This window comes from Rousettus aegyptiacus, unplaced genomic scaffold, assembly GCF_014176215.1.
Source record: "Rousettus aegyptiacus isolate mRouAeg1 unplaced genomic scaffold, mRouAeg1.p scaffold_m13_p_13, whole genome shotgun sequence".
Taxonomy (NCBI): domain Eukaryota; kingdom Metazoa; phylum Chordata; class Mammalia; order Chiroptera; family Pteropodidae; genus Rousettus; species Rousettus aegyptiacus.
In genome coordinates, this window is record NW_023416288.1 from 50367359 (window position 1) to 50387055 (window position 19697).

Genomic DNA, 19697 nt, shown 5'->3' on the forward strand with positions numbered 1-19697 from the left:
CTCAGGACTCTCGATTGGTAGGGCAGCCGGAGCACAGGGGCCCGTTGTCCGTGAGGCACGTCTCGTGAGGGGTTCTTGGTAAGGGCGCACGTCACCCTCATTCTCCGTGCTCGGGCGCGCTTGCCACCCTTTTTCGTACCTCATGGCTCAGCTGGACTCTGGGCCACTCATGATCAGTGCGTGTTAACGGGCCTGTTTGTTTGTTTTTTGAACCTACCATCTGCCCAGCACAGAGCCAGGCTCTGGGATTTTCTAAATCGAAAAAATGGTTCTTGCTCCTGAAGATATTAAGTGGGGGTGGGGGCGAGGTGGAAAACGTGGAAATGGGGTTACACTGTGTTAAACTGCCGTGATAGCGGGAGGGGGGTCCTTTGGGCAGGACAGCCTTCTCAGTGGTGCCCTAAGCTTTACTTTTTCATGGACCTGCCTGTTTATCCCTGTACTTTTAAAGAACAGTTTGAACACTTTTAGAGTTATTTCTTAGAGCGTGATTCTTATGTTTCAGAAATTTCCTCTAATTAGGAGTCGCTCTGATTTTCCTCACTTCCTCTCCATCGAGCGTATTTACCAGCTCATCCCACAGCCTGGAGCGTTCACTCGTGCACGTCTTCGTGTGGAAGAGCCTTGTGAAATGTTACAAACACGGAAATCTGTCCCTACGCGCCCTCTCCCAGAGAGGTTGCTTCCAGATCGGGGGATTTGCAGTGCCCCGTTGCTGATCTCCAGCGCGGTTTGTTCAGTTGAACCTTTGGTCCCAGAGACCGAGTGGCTGTGACTCCTCCCTCACTGCTAGTGGCAGATGCGCGCGAGGCATGCCAGGGTCTCATCAAGGCGGTTCCATCATGGACACCGAACGCCAACTCGAGAAAATGAAGTGTAATAATGGGATAACCCCCGCGTGGCTCGTGAGTGGAACCCAAGTGCCACACCCCTGTTGCAGGTCCCCCCAGCACCGAGAGTTTGTCACGGGTCAGATGGGGCTGGTTGTGAAATAGTTTGTGAGCTAAGGAACAACAGATAATCCCCTTTTATCAGGTTCCTTTTCTTTCTAGCTCCTAGGCCTTTGAAGGACACAATGTCTAAGTGTGCGTAGAATTACTTGCGCTCCTCTGTTAACTAGCAGACGGGAAAGCAAACAGTTGCCACCGAGTCAGGTTTTGGATGAAGCTCCAGTTACTGGTCCTTCTGCCCACCTCGCCGTCTTCCAAGCTTTCTTCTTTCTTCCTCACTTTCTGCTTTCCTTACCACAGAGACGGGCATTGGGTTTAGTCTTAGTTCTAAGGACTGACTTTGCTCGCCTTCAGCCACCCCAGGGCAGGGCTGCATTTTTAACCTTTTCCCAAGGAGCGTTCCTATCTCTGTGATCTCATGAGACTGCCTTTATCTCAGACTCTGACATCTCTTCATTCTTCTCATTTTCTCAGTCCTTGTAATTTGGGGCCTTCACCGAATCCGGCTCCGCCTTCGTTATCATATCAGCGCCTGCCCGCAGGGCCTCTGCTCACAGCCAGCCCCAGCTCCCGGTGTGTCTGCTCCCGTGGTACAGGCCCTTTCATACTTTCTTGGCCTTTTCAGATGTCACCTTTCCTGCTCCCCTTCTGGCCCCGCACTGGGGCATGCCTGTGTCTCATCTTGTAAAGCATTCTTCTCTTCTGAGGTGAGACATAAGCTTCGTGAGGGCAGGTCGAGTCTCTCATTCACCTTTGTGTATTCATTGCCTGGTTCGTAATAGTCACCTACTACTGCTCCCTTCGCCCTCCTTTCAGCTCAGAATTGCCCAGTGTTTGCATTCTTTTGTCATTGTTTGGCGGTTGAGTATTCTTAACAAAGAAGTTACTCATTGACCTCGGGGCTTTTTCCTCCTCTAAATCTCCTCTCCTTAGGCAATTTTCTGTATGCCTGAGGGTTTACGCAAACAGGTAAGTCAAACCCTGCTCAGTTTTCCAAGCCAGAATGTCATCTTCCTCCATGTTTAAGTCATCGCCAGGTTTTCTCCCGAGTACGTGGAATTCCTTCAGTTTTCTCTGCTATCTCCAGCGTGGTGGCACCGAGCGCAGGCTAGCCTGGCCTCGTCCCACCTCCCCTCTGGCTCCTGTGCCGCAGTCAGCTGGTCCTCCCGAAATCGAAACCTCAGCCTCCCCTTTTACTTTAAAACGCACCATGACTTTCCCTTGCTCTTAGATAAATTAAAGCAGAATCGGTAACATGGCACCTTCGCACCCTCCGACAGGGAGATGTTCTTCCAACCTTTTGAAGATACAAGTATGATTTTAATACTTTGAGAAGAAAATGTTCCAGAAGAGGACACTTATTTAGACTTAAAGTGGGGACTCTGGTATGAATTAGACATCTGGTGATTATAGGCTGTCCCCACACGTTAACATAATTGGTCCCCAGAACCTGCAACTGAAGATAAGACCGAAGAACTTTGCATTTCCTACATTCCTTCTTTCTCTTGCTGGTAGAGAAACCGCTCATGTGAATCAAGGTGGCAGAAGAGGTGAAAATACAGACTTTTAGCAGTGTTTAAGGTGAGGATCACGGTTTGACAGTGTGTGTAGGGGGAATACTTTAATTTGTACGCTAATTATATATTGTACTGTTTCTGTGTTTGGTGCTGTATGTAAATTTTACTTTCTGATTTTTTAAAAATTATTCATTTATGCCTGTAATTTAATGATGAAAACTTAGTGTGTATTTCTACGTTTTTTGACTCCATGAGTCTGTGGATCTCATAGGCTAAAAATTAGCTTGTTACATTTCACTTATTTCCTGTAATGGGACCATATTTCTGTAAGATGGTTGCTATCTAGGAGTGAGGAATCTTTGTAAATAATATCTCTGAAAAGTTGTGTTAATAAAAATTTATAATTTGTTTTAAGGATTTAACCGTATGGAACAAGTGAACACCCTTCTGCAAATATCAACGGCGTATCTCTTTTGCTGATTGTTAGGTTGCTGGGGATTAAAACACAAGTGATCCTGTTCAGGCTGGTTAGATTAGTGATTTTAACGTGAAACCATTGCTTCTAGAATAATCATGGGCCAGACTGGGAAGAAATCTGAGAAGGGACCAGTTTGTTGGCGGAAGCGTGTAAAGTCAGAGTACATGCGACTGCGGCAGCTCAAGAGGTTCAGGCGAGCTGACGAAGTGAAGGTATAACTTTATCTTTCGCGAAATGCCTACACCTGGAGAGAGTCCCCCCCCCCACCCCGGTGAAATGCCTACACCTGGAGAGAGTCCCCCCAAACCCCCCCTTCTCCCCACCCCCGTGAAATGCCTACACCTGGAGAGAGTCCCCCCCCCCCGTAAGACCCCCTTCCCCCCACCCCCCACCCTGGTGAAATGCCTACACCTGGAGAGAGTCCCCCCAATCCCCCCCTTCCCCCCACCCCCGTGAAATGCCTACACCTGGAGAGAGTCCCCCCCCCGCCCCCCAAGATAAGTTTTAATTTGGAAGAGTTTTTTTTTTTCAGCCAAGGTCACCTTTATAGTAAGATAAATGAAGACTTGGAAGCTAAGATCCTTGATCTGTCTAAACATAAATTTTGTACCATGCACATTAATGGTAATGAAAGATTTTCAACCTACTTGAAATTTACTCTTTTTGTTTATACCTTTGTACTGCATGTGTAGACTTGGGACCCAAATATAAAGGCTTTCGTGGTTTTGTTTCTAATGTCATTGTGATTTTTTAATACAAAGTTAAAGGATGGAGATCATTTCCTGTTCCCTTCCCATTTACAATAAAATAATGGGTGTGCTGTTTTTGTATTATTTGAATGTGGAAAACTACAGTTTAGTATAAAATCTATATGCATTTGAGGGAATATTCCTGATATTTTTGAAAAATTGCTAGATTTGAACCCACAGTAGAGATATTACAAATTTTCTAACAATGAACAATTTCTTTTCTCCTCATTTTTTTTTTAAAGAGTATGTTTAGTTCCAATCGTCAGAAAATTTTGGAAAGAACGGAAATCTTAAACCAAGAATGGAAACAGCGAAGGATACAGCCTGTACACATCCTGACTTCTGTGAGCTCATTGCGCGGGACCAGGGAGGTTGGTTAACTCACGCGCTGTCGTAATTATCAGTGCATTTTGCTTTTTGCTGTTGGGATGTTGGTTATTGAGAGGAGGTCACTGACTTAAGGCTGTCCAATGTTACATTGCTGCTGCTTTTTAATATGTAACTGTTCACAGCTGTTCCTGTAACAGAGCTCTAGCGTTCGTGGTATACTTTCACTGTTACTAGGTGGATTCCTAGATTTGTATAAGACAGTCGATTAAAAAAATTTTTAATTAAAGACTCTCTAATGTCCTCATCAGATCACTATTTAGAGCAAGGCTTTCTGACTCACGGTTGTCTTTTCTGCCCTTAATATGAATTAGCCATGCTGCAAGAAATGTTTCCTTTTCATTCATATTCACCAACTAAGAATGTGTTTTTACATTTTCTTCAAATTCTAAGGATCTTTCTATAAGAATTTTTAAATTCAAGTATTGAGAGCTCAGAATGTTCTTTTCTGTAACATTTCTGAATGAATGAGATCTTAATCACTCCAAGAAATCTAGTTTTAAAAGAAGGCGATAACTCTGGTCACAGGATTTATGGACACACTGAACACAGTGGTGGCAGGACGAAAACAGGGCGGCAGAGGGCCGGGCGGCAGGGGGCGGCAGGGCCCCGGGTGGCAGGGCCGGGCGGCGGGGCCCCGTCCCCCCCGTGCTGCGTGGGAGGGCGTGGTGTGGGGCGCGGGGCGCTGCCCGGCAGGCATCGACGCAGGAGAGGCAAGAAAGCGACCCCGAATTTAGATGGTGGCTTAGCCGAGTGTCGAAACACGGGGCGCATCCGGACGGTGGGATTTGTTCTAAGATCATGTTTTCAGTGAGTGGCCACATTTAATACGGTATTGTGACAATCAGACAGTAATTTGCTGCGTATGAGACCTGTCGACTGTGTGACACACAGACTTCAGAGTCTTGTCAGTGCTGTCACTGTGCTCCAGACGTGATTCTGGAGATGACTTCAGTGCTGTTAGGTTGGTCTTGATCAGGGCGACGCATGACTTGGAGTGCGTCTTAGTCTTATGTACATTTTTTCAGGTGACAACTCTTTAGAGCTCTGACTTAGAGCTGTGTGAATATACATCATGTGTTCTAATGCTTCCACACCATCTGGGCCGGGTCAGGGCCTGCATGTTGGACATAATGACTTTTTAGTCATGTACTAATGATGAAAGAGATTCTTTCTATGTTAGAATGTTCTGGAAAAGGATAGGATGAGGCTTCTAAGTAATCCTTTTGAAAGTTTTGTCTGACCTTTTAGAGATTTTGAGGTGAAGGAAAAAAGAAACCTTGTTTTTCTCTCTCTGGAAGAATAAATCTTAGAATTTTAGAGAAGCGAAGTAGAAAGACATGGAATACTTATTTTTGCCACTCATTACAAATCTCAAAATGCTGTCACAATCCCAGTGTACAGCACTTATGGGAGTTAAGAGCAGTGTGATTTCTGGCACTGTGCTAGGTACTCTGCACGCATTATTTCATTTAATCTTCATGGTGGTTGTATTATACTTTCCTTCCCCAGGTGAGGAAACTGAGCCTTAAGTCAAAAGAGTTAAGTCATTTCTCTTGCTCTAATGATCTGATGTGGGACCAGAAGAGTACACTTTGCTCAGACACATTAGAAAATTAGTAAAGCTCATTAGTTATGTACAACTTCAGTTGCTCATAATATAATTTTTGGCATTAAATTTAAGAGTACAGTTTATTGTAATGAATATTTGCTTATCGAAAATTGCTTTTAATTTTGTCAAATGGAGACAAAAGTTTTTAAATGTAAAGATAACTTTTTATCGTGCATTTATGTGAGAAGAAATTAACATTTTAATAAAAGTCTTTTCTAACTTCAGTACCCAGCAGACTGAGAAAGACCATTTTCACAGACTGGGACTGGACCGAGGGCAGGCAGCCCCGGCCTCAGGCATTCAGTTTCTGCTGTGGGGGACTCTGGCCTGGTCAGGCCAGGTCGTTTTTGAGCTGCTCTCGATAGCCGATCTGCTTCAGATGATTCATCTTTACTCCCCCATCCCCTTCATCCTTTAAAAACATCACCCCTGACTCTGGGAATCTGAAGGTTTACACAGTTAGTGATAAGCTTTCGGTGTTATCACAATAAATAATAAAATTTTAGTGCTGGAAAGGACTCGCATGAACTCTGATCCCCTCACTTTTCAGATGAGGATGTATCCCTGTTTTGTTTTTTTCTTGAGCATTTCCACCTATGTATCGATTCTTTTATGTACTTTAAAAGTTGGAGTCTGAAGTAGGTCAGAAGCAGAAGGATAAATAAAAGGCTGTTCTGCAGAGACTCCCTTGTAGTAGGCTTGGCAGAGCTTGGGGCTGCAGTATTAATCCAAACACCTAAAGTCTGTGGCTTTTAACATTGGGAGATGCTGTTGTAACATCATTTTAATTAACTGCTCATTTTTAAGCCGATCCATTGTAAGTGCTGTCTTCATTTTAAATCCTTTGCAGCATCAGGATGATTTTCAGTTTTTCATTCAAGTCTTATGGTTGCTTCCTTTCCGTACTTGGAGATATACTCAATTTTAAAGTGATTGCTTTTATCTAGGTTATCTTAGTAAAGAATATGTCTGACCAAGTTTACTTTCTGCTCAATTGACGTGCCTGCCGTGGATGCTGACTTAATTCAGGTCAAGGAGCCTTGAGGTTGAACCCAGCGACCACATCTGCAATGTGTTTTCTTGTGTGTTTTTAAGACATTTCTGGGTACACGCTTCTTGGTGTTTAGGTTATTACAGAACCTTAAGCACTGTTGCCCTGAGAATTTTAATAATTTAATGTGTCTGTTTTCTTTTTAAAAATACTTCTGACTTCGTGAAGACAGTGACTGTAATACCGCTTTACATTTATTTCCTTTGCTCTTTGGTTGATCTTTTTAAGGAGCATTCAGCTTAAAAATGTCATTAAGTGATAAATACAAGCCAAAGGATGTATACCTTATTGCCATAATATGTGGCTGTTCATCAAAAAGTTTCTAGGTGACTTTCATTACTTTGTCTTATCAATCAGCAAGAAAACTTCATCTTTTTTAAGTCTGCATGTTGGTAGTCATGTTTTTTAGTGTGTCTGTTTTTCCATTTTTAATGAAGAAACTGGTTTAAGAATTATTCTTGTAGTTCTTACTGGTGCATTTCTTTTTGTAAATTTGCTTAAAAAGCACAAGGCACATCCCCCTTCACTGATTCTTTGTATCAAGAATTTTATTACCTAGATGTATCATGATGGAAAGAGAGCCTTCCTCAGATGACGTCTGTCTTCTGGGCGAGTGGTGCGATTGGTTTTGTAGTTTAAAAACTATCCTACAATGTGCATTTTTAGATTCCCAGGAGAATATAATGTTCTCGTAAGAATTCTGTGTCTTGTTTTCTAACGAAAATAGAATCTTTATGTATATTGAAACATGGGGCTTCTTCGGAATGTTTAATGTCCAGCAGCATCAGAAAGACCACCTAGCCCAGATTCATGAAGAAATAAAAGTCTCTTGGACTTTGCAGTATGTGCAGGGCTGCTCTTCCTAGTGATATCTGAAATGATCTTAAGTTCATCACCTATTGTTTGATATATGCAAGTGAATTTTTTTGAATGTGTAACTTATTTTTGTTTAGGGAGAAGAAAAGCATCGTCTTGTTTACATGCAAACAATTGCCTTATTTATTGACTCGTACTTTCCTCAGTTAATTGTAAATAAATTTAGTTACTGTTTACAAAGAAAAAATATGCTAGTGTACACAATGTATAATTTAGTGCTCTCCACTTACAAATATGCTCTTGTCAACACAGTAACATGCTGTCTTTCCTTTGTAATTTGTAGGATTATAGGACCAATATGTCTAGGGCCTCAGGACTCCTTTGAGCAGATATGGCAGCAAGTGAGGTCATTTTTCTCAGTCTTAGAAAGAAATGGATAGCTTTCACAAGTTTCCGCTCTGACTGTATCCATCCTCTTTTGGTTCCTCGAGGAACTGGTTTCTAAGTTGCTTTCTGCTGCTGTTTGCCTCTCTTAATCATTTGTTGGTATTTACTTGGAGAGTTTAGTCTTATGTTAACTCTGCTGGTCCTTCTGTCCATGTAACTTTACAAATCACTGCAGGCTTTGCTTCCTTTTTGGCTTTTTTTTTTGGCTGAAATGGATAGAACATTTCTTAAGTGACTTTGAAGGAGGTGTTTTTTTTCTTTTGAAAGGAAACTAATACAGTATAAGTGTTTTATGCTTTTCCAAAGAGTCATTAAAAAGAAAGGTCACTTATGATATTTGAGTTTGTGTATCATTGTCACATATATTAAAGATATTACACTTGTGTTAGAGTTTATATTTTAAATTGAAGATTATAGATCTTAAGTTTAAAAAGTGAAGTTTTCAAAAATATCAAGCATTTTGTGCAACTGACAAGCAGAAGTTGTGTTTAGTTTGCTATTTTTCTCCTAGAATGCTGTGTATATAGTTCGCATTTTGAAAATTATTGTTAAATTGACTTAACAAAGGTTAAGTCTCTTGGTTAAGATGGAAACCAGAATTCGACAGCTATTTTAAAAACAAGACAAGCCAAAACCCAAAGAAATGCTTGTCTAGGCTGCAGTGTTAAAATGTTTATTGCTCTGAAAAAATAAAATTTTATTAGATCTGCAACTTCTGCTGCAGTTTAGCTTGATAATGTAGATCGACTTAAATTTGTTGCTTAGGATTCTGTTTTCTCTTACTAGATTTATAAAATAGTATCACTCGAGTGCTATTTCGGGAGGTTTCGGCAGATTTCATGAGCTACCTTGGCAACTAGTGAGGCAGTGTTGTTATATCTGCTAATGCGAATATCTCTTGGGTCAATGAAACTCTTGTTTTTAATCTTTCCAATTAAATGTCATTGCAGATGATACTGTAAAAATTCAAATAGCACAAATATATAAAAGTCCCCGTAGTTCAACCCCTGCAACTTTTATTCTTTTTCTTTTCTATTAGTTTCAGGTATACTATTCTTTGAGGTTTCTTTTTCTGTATATGATAATGTGTTAATAATGTAACATTTTATTTTAAAAAGTTGCTCCTAAGTAAAAATTGTCTGCAATTTTGGGCCGTCATTTTACAACCTCTTTCCAAGTCTTCCCTCTCTTTAAGGGTGTATAGTTTTGATCCTATGGTTATACTGTAATCAATTGCCCTATTAATGGATGAACATTTAGGTATTCTTTATTTTTTACTTTCGTAATTAGTGGTTCAGTGAATATCCTTTATATACATCTTTGCATCTTTTGAGCAGTTTTGTAGGAAAAGTTCCTAGAAACAGGGTAACTGGGTCAAGAGGATCTGTGCATTTAAAATTTTAATAGAAATTACCAAATCCCCCCCCCCACCAAGCTTTCACCCTTTACACTCTCACCAGCTATTTATGTGAGTGTTTATCTGCTTTCCCAGCATCAAATACTATCATCTTCTTAATCTTTGTCAGTGTGATGTAAGAAATTATTATGATTTGTTCGCTTTTAATTATTCAGTTAGGTGTTAAGAATCTGTTGCTTGTTTATATTCTTTTATGAATTGACTGTTATGGTCTTAGATCTCTTAAAATTAGGTTGCATTTTTTTCTCATGATTTTAATGGACTTTTTTGTATATTATAAAAGTTATCTCTTTTGCAGACCCCTTATCTCTATTTTAATGTGATTTCCAGTATATTTTTGTTATACAGAGGTTTTAAATGTTTATGTAGTTAAATTAGAATTTCTTCTTTTGATTTCTGTGTTTCTTAAAGGCTTAGACAGTCTTTTTCCACTTCTAGATTATAAATTATCCATCTTTTAGCTCTATTTTCATTTTTATATTTTACAGTCATTTCACCCATCAGGAATTTCCTTTGGTATAAAAAGTAGGGGATTTGATTTTTAATTTTTTTCTATTTAGCTTTATAGTTGTCTCAACACTATTTACTAAATAATTAATGAATGATTGAGGAGCAGTTATAGATCTGGTTAGCAAAGATCAGCAGAACGGGCCTAACTGTTGGGTAGTCACCTGAGCAGGTTTACCACCTGAGCAGGGAGGGTTCAGCGCCTCTCCTCAGAGACTGGCGGGGTGGCGGACAGGCTTCCCGCCTCCCTGCCCCTCGGCCTCTCCTCGGTAGCAGTCAGCCTCAGGGCTTCGGACAGTTGTGCTCTCACTGTTTGTGGAAACTCTGGACTTGTATAATACTCTCTGCTTTGTTTTTGAATGACAGAGATGGTCTTATTTTCTACTCACAGGACTGTTCTTGAATCAGGTTCTTGAGTTTGCACGTCATGGGTGAACTGGCTCTGTTACCTGCTTCATGCCCTTTCTCCGCATTTCTGTAGTTTTCCCAGCTCCTGTCCTGTGACTGTTCTCTTTCGGATCTCCGGTGTTTCGGCAGAGCTGCCGATGACCAGGGGTGGACTTGCCTCCCTCACAGCCCCCTTCAGACCCGAACTGCACTGGGTTTCCCCTGTGCGTTGAGGTTTCATAGTTAATGCATTAACTAGGTTCATGTATTTATTTACGATTTCTGTGATTCAGGGCCAGGCATGTGCAGCTCGGGTGCTGGGAAGCGCTCTAAGGGTCTGAACTTCCCGAGGCTGTATTCCAAATGCTGTATGTTCTACGTGAAATGCTGTACATGGCTTAAAGTTTTTCTTAAGAAACATAAGAGGTGCCGCATACAGGACGAATCTCCCTGTTACGCTGAGTGAGCTCGGAAGCAAGAGCCTGTGTCGCGGGGTAGAGGCTCTCCCCCAGTCCAGATGGTTCTGTAATGGAATATTTAACAATAAAATAGAACTGCTTCTCAAGCTGGAATGGGCCACTCCTGCATTCTTTAGCTCCGGCACCTTTGATTGGCTGCGTTTATTAACGCGTCTGTCAAGATCGAATGTGGGTTTTTTCCTTTCCATTTCTGTGTCTTACCTTCTCCTGCTGGAGCTACTTGTCTCCCTTACTCACCTTTTTCCGATCATCCTTCTAACTGGTTATGAAAGCACTTCTACCACTGAGCTTCTGAACCCGATCCAGATTTGATATTTGTCTTAGTTTTTCTTCAGTGCTCCTTCACGTGAAAGCAGTCTGACGCTGAGTTCCACACACTGCCAATCTCACCAGAAGGGCTAGCGAATCAAAACTTGGGTGTGTGATCTTTTCTCTGCCCCGGTCTCGAAGAGTACAGGCAGGCCGTCTCAGAAGCCATGCCCAGCTTTGCCCTGCAGTGGGCGGCAGCCGACGCCTTCTCCTGACCCTTTCCCACACCTCAGATCTGAGACTGCCTTGCTGTTTTACTTGAAAAAGCTAAAGGGTATTAGACGATATCAAAGTTCATGTGTGTCTGGCGTGTAATCAAGTGGACCAACCAGTATCCAGGAATATTTTGAACTTGCTAACTGACTGTATTTTTCCCCTACTATATGGAAGTCGAATGTAACCTTTACGATGTTAAAGACTGTTAGAGACTGGATGGCTATGGCTATTGTCCTTTGGGATGTCCCACTGTAAGACGGGAGTCATACCAACCTCGTTAGGTAGTGGTGAATTTTAAAAAGTTAACATTGCTAAAGTCTAGCGCAGTGCTCGGCACATAGTAGGGTGTGTTAATTTCTTTCCCTTCCCTGCAGGCCATTCACCTGCTCTTCCCTCTACGATTTTCCATAACACAGTTTTTACTTGGAACCAGCCTTCTGCCAAGAGTCTCAGTTTGGTTGTGTACTCCTACAACTACTATTTTTGGCTTGACTTCCCTCTCCAGCTCCCAGTGGTCCAGCCACACAGTCGCCTATTGTACCAGCTGGTTGATGTAAGTCTATCCATCTTCAGAGGAATCTGGTTACTTACCAGTAAGGTGTGTTTCTCTGAAAATGTAGCATCCTTGATAACTAATGTAGTTTAATCTGTGATAACTTCCTCGTGTGATTCTCAAGTTGGAACTAGACTTAGAGAATTCAATTTGTTGACATAGGTCTCCTGGTGAGTTTCCGAGTCCAGGACACAACACTCTGATCAGGTAGATTGCTGTGGAGACCCATGAGGTCGAAATCCTTTCCATGCTCTGAGCGATGTGAGACTTAATTATATAACTGTCAAGGATGATACATTTTCAAAGAAAAAAAAGTTACTGGTAAGTAACTGGGATTTTTGAGTAATTTTCCTATAAGTCAATAAATAAGAATTCCCAAACTTGTTTTACCAACAAATGCTTTTGCATTTGCTATTTCATAAATGAAAGGAATATGGTTATTAGTTACAGTTAATAGTTAATGGGATAGGTTTCTAGAGATACTACGTGGATAATGAGGTGGGGGCAGGCCTTCAGTTTTCTAAGTAGGTGGTCTCTTAGCTTTAAAGAGAATTTGGGAGTTGGAGCCTCCATTAGGGAGAATCAGCAAACACGGGCTGTTCATTCCAGAAACATTTTTTGAGTGCCTACTCTTTTTTGAGACACTGTGCTATGTATCAGACAGGCGAAGCCGCACTCTGCCGCTGCGGTTCTGCCTGCAGAAAGTGCGGTGACTCGCAGGACCGCGATGACGGGTCATGGAGTGACGGAAGTGCGGGTTGGAGGCGGGACTTAGCGCTGCAGCCTTTGCCGTCTTACCTTCCGTGCTTCTGTTAGTTCTTCTGTTCCTGGGAACAGTCAGCTGACCTCATCCAGCAGGCCCCGAGCATTTTCTACGTGGCTGGAGCGGCCAGATGAAGCAGGGACAGTTGTCCCTCCTGCTAGGCCGTTGGCTAGAACATTCAGCCGTGTAGCCTTAAATGCGCCCTGAAATTATTAAAGCAGGCAAATAAGTCAGTCGGAGAGGCAACTCGCTCTCTTAACCGCCCGGCCCCCGACCACTGCAAGCTTTACAGGGGGCCAGTCTTCAGGATTAAAGTCAAAGGTACCTGTGACTTTAGGTACCTCCAGCAACAAAAATCAAAAACCAGTTGTTTTGCAAGAAATGAGAATTATTTTGTCCCGAAATCTCTGGGTAGTGTATGATACTTGCCCCAAAGTTCCTGGGCTGGCTAGGAAGGAGAGGAGCCTTGGCAGGCGTAGGAGTCGGAGCGGGACGCTGGGGCGCGGGCGCGCGTGGGCGCCCACCGCGTGGCTCCGTTGTCTTTCACCCTTCGAGCATCTCAGCGCATAGTGAGTGAGCTCCTGGGTGTGCGAGCCAGACTTGGGCGTCCACCCCGGATTGCTGAGTCACTGTCTTCCTGACCAGGCGAGTTATTAACTGCTCTGAACCTCAGCGTCCTCTTCATTTGTGAAGCTGTGACACTAAAGGCCGAGATGAGAGTGGCGAAGATAATGTATATAAAGCGCTTAGCACAGTGCCTGCAACACAGTACGTGCTCAATAAATGTTAACTGCTGTCACCGGATTATTGGATGGCTGGATGAAGAAACAGTGGAACTGGGAAAGGCGGCGGGTTCCGGAGCATTTGTTAGCAGACTGGTCATACCTTCTTATTTACCTGAGCTATGAGCTTTCCAGTGTTCTTATCTTTATCTTTACCCTTTTGGAAAGCAGATGAATGGATTAATCATCCTCACAGTCCTTCCCCACTACGCCGCCTTTAAACCTGCCCCTCCACTGAGGAAGGAACTGTTTTGTGCTGCAGGGACTGTGACTGTTGGAAGGTTATCCCGCCCCCACCCCCCAGACCCGGCCTGATGAGATGCTGAGGGCCAGGTATGGCCTCGGGGCCAAAGCTTTCTGCTCTGATTTCAGCCAATCTAGTCCTGCTATTTTTAAGACCTCTTAAGTAAAATTAAACACTTCATAATTATGTGTGTATATATAATTCTTTTTCTTTATTATACCATTTCAATTCTACTTGTTTTTGCTTTATTTTCAATGATTATAGATTATGACTATATGTCCAGGGCATTTTTGAGAAGGCTCTGGCGACCTGACAATTGGGTAAATTTACTCTTTAAGAAAAGCTGGATTCCTAGACAGGATGGAAAGTGCTGTGGTTATTTGGGCATAGAATTTTACCGTATTTCATAGAATCAAAGATGAAAACTTTTTAACCTAACATCTGAACCCGTCATGCATCTTAGAATTGCTGTGATAAGAAAGCATTGTTGTGGTTTAACTGGCAACATTATTCTTAGTGATAAAAGAAGATAATGGCATGCCTCGAAATTGACGTCATCATAGATTGGATGAAATACGGTATTTCAAGGGGATATTTGTCCTTAAGCGTCATAGAAATTCGGTATTATGGCAGAGAGTGTGGTGGGCAAGAGCAGGCGCTCCAGAGTCAGACTTTCTGGGTGTAAGTTCTAGCCCTGTCCAGTGTATGACCTGGAGCCCATCACTTATCCTTTCTTTTCCTTTGCTTTCTCACCTGTAAAATGCGGGCTAAGAATAGTCCCCATCTCACAGCCGTAATGACTAAATGTCAGACATAGTGTGTTCAAGATAGTGAGTGCCCAGTGCACACAAAGTGCTTCATGACATCAGCTGTTACTGTCCAGCGATCATACTTTGCAGAATTAATTTGAATCCATTTCATTGTGATCGAAACTCAGATCTACCCTTTCATGTTTGTACGTCATCTGATAACTCAGCAAATGACACCTGGGTTTTTTAAAAGGGAAGATGAAGATAAGGCAGGGTGACCTAACGAGTTTCCATAGGCCGAGGAAGACTTCAGTGGCATATTTGGCATCTCTGTTATTCCATGTGGTTGAGGTGTAAAAGAAATTTATAATGAGAGCAAGGAGCAGTTAATCCGAGGCTAACATAAATACAATTTTTGATTCTTATCGATATTGGTAAGTATGGGAAGAGTTGGAGGGCTTTAAAAATTTGCAAAATCTGAAGCTTTTTTTGTTGTGTTTTTTTCACTCTAAGTAAAAGAGGGAAGGAGAAAATACCTTTTGGTTTGTATGAACTTTACTGTCTTAGGTAAAGAAATTTCTTTTGTAGAATTATGCAAGTAGACAGCATCCCTTTACAAGCATGAAGGCTATAGCTTCAGGTCGTCTTCTATTTACGAGTCATTTTATTTTTTCTATTTTAGTGTTCGGTGACCAGTGACTTGGATTTTCCAACACAAGTTATCCCATTAAAGACTCTGAATGCCGTGGCTTCAGTGCCCATAATGTATTCCTGGTCTCCCCTGCAGCAGAATTTCATGGTATGTAAATAATGTGTCTTCTGCTTATTTGATGATCACTTGCTTTAAATAGAAAAGCACAGATGATTTTCTTGTCAAGGTGAGTTGATGATATGAGTAAAAATGCTATCAAAATGGCAGTACTTAGAGTAATGTTTTTAAACTGACTTTTATATGTGCGTATATATTTTTAAGTCTTTGCAGTGTTCTTTTCCTAGTCCTTTTTGGTGAAAATATTCTTCAAAGGAAAGTGTTAAATGAAAACCATACCTGGGATTAAAAACATTTAAGAGATGAAGTTGATAGTGCTTATCCTTGAAGGGGTCTGTCAGTACCCAGTATCTGTCTGATTTTGAGGTTTTGTTAACTGAGAATTTATTATTTTAAACAGCTTTAGGCAGCATGGTATTAAATGATAACGCACACTATGAAATACTCTCAGGGCTTATAAAACACGAGTTTAAAGCACATTTCCACAGATAACACTGGTCCAGTAGCTTTTGTAATGAAATACTAGTGTTTAGTTCTTTATAGAGATGAAGGAGGATAGAACAAAAGAGAAATTTGAGTGCGTTCTTTACTTGTGCTAAATAAAAAATATGTAGTTTTAGTACTTAAAACAGTAAGTTAATGTTGGTGGAAGTCCTTGGTGAGCCTACTTTGAGAATTGCTTAGTAGATCAAAAAAGTTGTTAATGTGTTATTTCTCTTAAAGATTTCACAGTGGAGGGCTACAGGCAGGCTTCAGACTGTTGCGCAAGGCCATCAATTTGTGTGTTTAGTGCTCTATTCAAAAACATTTAGTTTGGGAATCATATTGCAAGAGATTAAGTGGTGTGTCCTATTTTTACAGAATGAAATTCTAAAAAAATATAGTGTTTAAAATTGTCAATAAATATTACTTATGAATCACCCATGGATTTTGCTGAACACTGATAAAGCAAATTGAGCAGACTGTCTTTATTACTAGGATATTTGGGGGACAGGTTATATGGATATAATTGGGGAGACAAAATAGCCTATTGTTACTTAATTTTGGCTTGCATCCAAAAATAATTAACTTCCATAGTTTAAATGGGATTATTGGAAGTGGGACGCAATGGAAACTGGACTCCCTAGTTTTATACAAGCTCGAATCTGACTAACTCCATACATTACAATTTAAGTTTTCTCTTTATACGCCATTTGTACTTTTTCTCCTAATCTCCCTTTTACCTAATGTATGAACTCTCCGGTTGTCCTAAATTTGTTATCTAGGGATTATTGGAAGATTTTTCCTTTTCTTCGTTATTTCCCGCCTGTTTCTACTTGTCTCGTGGCCTTTTCTCCTGCATTCTTCCCTACGGGTCATGGGCCCAGCCTGAGGCACCTCACATTTTAAATAAGCTGCCATGTCCTCCTGTCGAACTTAGCCAGTCCATTCTTTTTATCAGAATTGTTTTTTAAAAATCTGCTTTTAACCAGGACCCTGTTCAAAGGCCTAAGAGACAGACCAATCCTCAGTTTAGTGTCCTTAAATATGGACTTCAGAGCCTCTCGTCTTTATAATGTCTTTTATTCTTTATTGAAAGTTCTCTTCCTCCCATGCATGTCAGCTTCCTGTCCCTTGTATTCTTAAGTATTACATTTTCTCTAAACTAAACTACCACCCTCTTTCTTTCCCTCGTCTTCCAAACCTTGGTATAAACTTATCTTCCATCTTTATTGGCATTATCGATTTTGATATTCATCTTGTTCATCTCAGTATTGAAATATGTTATTGTAGAATGTTTTCATTTTATGTATAAGAGTAAATCCTGTTGGGATAAACTTTAATGGACTATCGATACTCTATTTTACATCCCTAGAATCTCTAGAATCTCAACTAGATCAAGTGAATTTTAGAAACCTTTATATTAGTTTTTTTTTTTTTTTTAAGGCATGGCTATTGTTGATTTTGATGAACCATATTTCATTAATTCTCAGATACGTTATCATCTGAAATAGGAACATGTTTTAAAATTGATAGATCATATTGTAACTTGTACCTTTTTTCATTTCTTAGAGGTACATAAAATAATAGCAAGTTTTAATAATTGATGGACATGTTAAATTACATAAACAGTATTTTTTCTTATTTTTTTTTTTCTCAATTATGCTTATTAGCGAGGAGGTCTTATTTTTTTATCGCTTTTAGAGTTTGCTGCCTATTTAGGCTTGGAGAAGTGGGTCAAGACATCTACTTATGAAAAACAATTGTATTTTAGTTGTTACATTGATTTAAAAATATTTGATACTTAGGATAAAGTTGCTTTCTAAATCTGTGTTTTTACTTTTAGGTGGAAGATGAAACTGTTTTACATAACATTCCTTATATGGGGGATGAAGTTTTAGATCAGGATGGGACTTTTATTGAAGAACTAATAAAAAATTATGATGGAAAAGTCCATGGGGATAGAGGTGAGCCATGTGTTTATTCTCTTGGAAAAGGAGACCAAAGAGTTGAGAGAGATTTCGATTTTTTTTTTAACGCATAATATGAAAAAGATTTTTTTTTAGTATTAAGATTTGTGCTGGACTGGTCTGGTTCAGAAGCCTAAAATGTTCAATTTTTTCCCTATTTTATATTGAAGGATCATGTTTGCCACTTGAAAATTATGCATAGTTGGTTGTAACATAAATGATTATAGACAATGACATATAAATTAGAATCGTGTGGGCGTATATTTATTTTAAGATTCTTTAGCAGTAAAATTAGGACTAGAGCTCTGCTTATGTGACATGAGCTCCAGAAGGCCCTGCGCTCAAAAATACCTTCCCCACCAGGCCACTGCAGTACCTGGAAGTCTAGCTTTAGAGTCACAGCTTTGGCGTTCGGTGTCCTGGAGACCTTGTCGAAGTGTCTGGCAGAAGGGTTACACTGTAACAGCATTTGTTCTCATCATAGCTGGAATCTTTCAGACACACTGTTTTCGAGGATGCCAGGGCCACTCTTAGATTCTAGAAGAGCAGGTTATAGTAGAAGGCACTGGGAACTCGGGGGAGGAGTGATTAAAGAGAAGATGAAAGGGTTGAAGATAAATTCTGTTCCCAACTGTGCCTTAGGCCAGCCCTGGAAAGGACCCCCCCGACCCCATTTTAATGATTTTAATGATGTTATAGCGCTATTGAAGAACTCTGGCTGTTTCTTCCAAAGCAGAAAAGGCATACCTATACGTTTGTCATTACCGCTTTCCTCCGCATGTTTCTCTTGTTTGACTTGGTGAATTTTAGAATGTGGATTTATAAATGATGAAATTTTTGTGGAGCTGGTGAATGCTCTTGGTCAGTACAATGATGATGACGATGATGATGATGGAGATGATCCCGATGAAAGAGAAGAAAAGCAGAAGGGTCCGGAGGAGAACCGAGAAGGTACGTCTGTCTGCGTGTAGCCATTCCGGCACTTTTCAAAGACAAAAGAGTGCAAGTAGATCTCAGTTCCTTCTTTTTCTTTTTCCCTTTGTTGAAAATCACATCAATAGTAGCACGATCAAAATTAGAATATTACGCTTAACATTTCATCTCGCACTTCAGCATCTTTGTTTCCTTGGCTGTTCTTCGGGTTTCCCTGGGCAGTCACCACAATCATCATATAGCACTGATCATTGACTGTATAGTGTGCTAATCACTTTGTATGTACCAGCCCGCTTAATCCTCACAGTGCTCCACAGGTAAATGTGATTATCAGAACCATTTTATAGTCAAGAGGGCTTTAGTGAGGTGAAGTAGCTTAGTTCAGATTAGAATGCCGCAGCGGTGGGCCGCTCAGACTGAGCCAGAGCCTGTGATTTTCGCCCCTACACTGGTTAGCGCCTACCCGGGACTAGAGGGTCCCAAGGCAGAGCTGCGAGTTGGTGGAGATTCGGCAAAGCTCATTATTAAGACAACTTAGAAGAATTTGGGGGTAAATGGCAATTCCCCAAACCTAGAACTTTTATAACAGGCACGAGTGATGATCTAGTTCAGCTCTTTCCTCTTACAGATGAACAAACAGCCCCAAGTGGGTCAGTGACCAGCCAAGGTCACAAAGCCAGTCAGTAGCAGAGCCAGGATTTTAGAATCTGTTTTCTGATTCCCAGTCTGCTTGAAACTTTCTACATTTGATTTTGAATTTTTGGTTTGATCTACTCGAGTGTCACAGATACATGTAAAATACAGTAGAAGTAAGTGAAACATAAAGTCGATAATTTCTTAGAAAATTATCTTTGTTATATATATGTAGTTGGGTGAAGGAAATGAAAGAGTGAAAACTTGTTTACTTGGATGATTTTTTTTTTTCATATTTCCATATTTAGATAAAGAAAGCCGCCCACCTCGGAAATTTCCTTCTGATAAAATTTTTGAAGCCATTTCCTCCATGTTTCCAGATAAGGGCACAGCTGAAGAACTTAAGGAAAAGTAAGATTTGTTCTTTTGAGGCGGTCTTGCCTTGTGTGGTATGTACTCGCCACTTTGGTTTATTGGAGACGGAGCTACTGTAGCTGAC

At 40.9% G+C, this 19697-nt stretch overlaps 1 protein-coding gene across 10 annotated transcripts in view; it reads left to right on the forward strand.

The window, feature by feature from the left end:
- EZH2 (enhancer of zeste 2 polycomb repressive complex 2 subunit) overlaps positions 1 to 19697 on the forward strand; it is a 56785-nt gene that overhangs the window by 20097 nt on the left and 16991 nt on the right. For 3 of the 10 annotated variants that reach the window (XM_036230743.1, XM_036230748.1, XM_016125874.2), the window contains exons 1-7: positions 3034 to 3157; positions 3937 to 4065; positions 11697 to 11875; positions 15096 to 15212; positions 17509 to 17629; positions 18443 to 18583; positions 19507 to 19609. In XM_036230743.1, the coding sequence (XP_036086636.1) occupies positions 3996 to 4065; positions 11697 to 11875; positions 15096 to 15212; positions 17509 to 17629; positions 18443 to 18583; positions 19507 to 19609 (731 nt within the window). In that variant the 5' untranslated portion in view covers positions 3034 to 3157; positions 3937 to 3995. Of the gene's footprint in view, positions 1 to 377; positions 3158 to 3936; positions 4066 to 11696; positions 11876 to 15095; positions 15213 to 17508; positions 17630 to 18442; positions 18584 to 19506; positions 19610 to 19697 lie in introns of those variants that run through there. The other 7 variants (XM_036230745.1, XM_016125872.2, XM_036230744.1 and 4 more) reach the window with 6 other exon arrangements.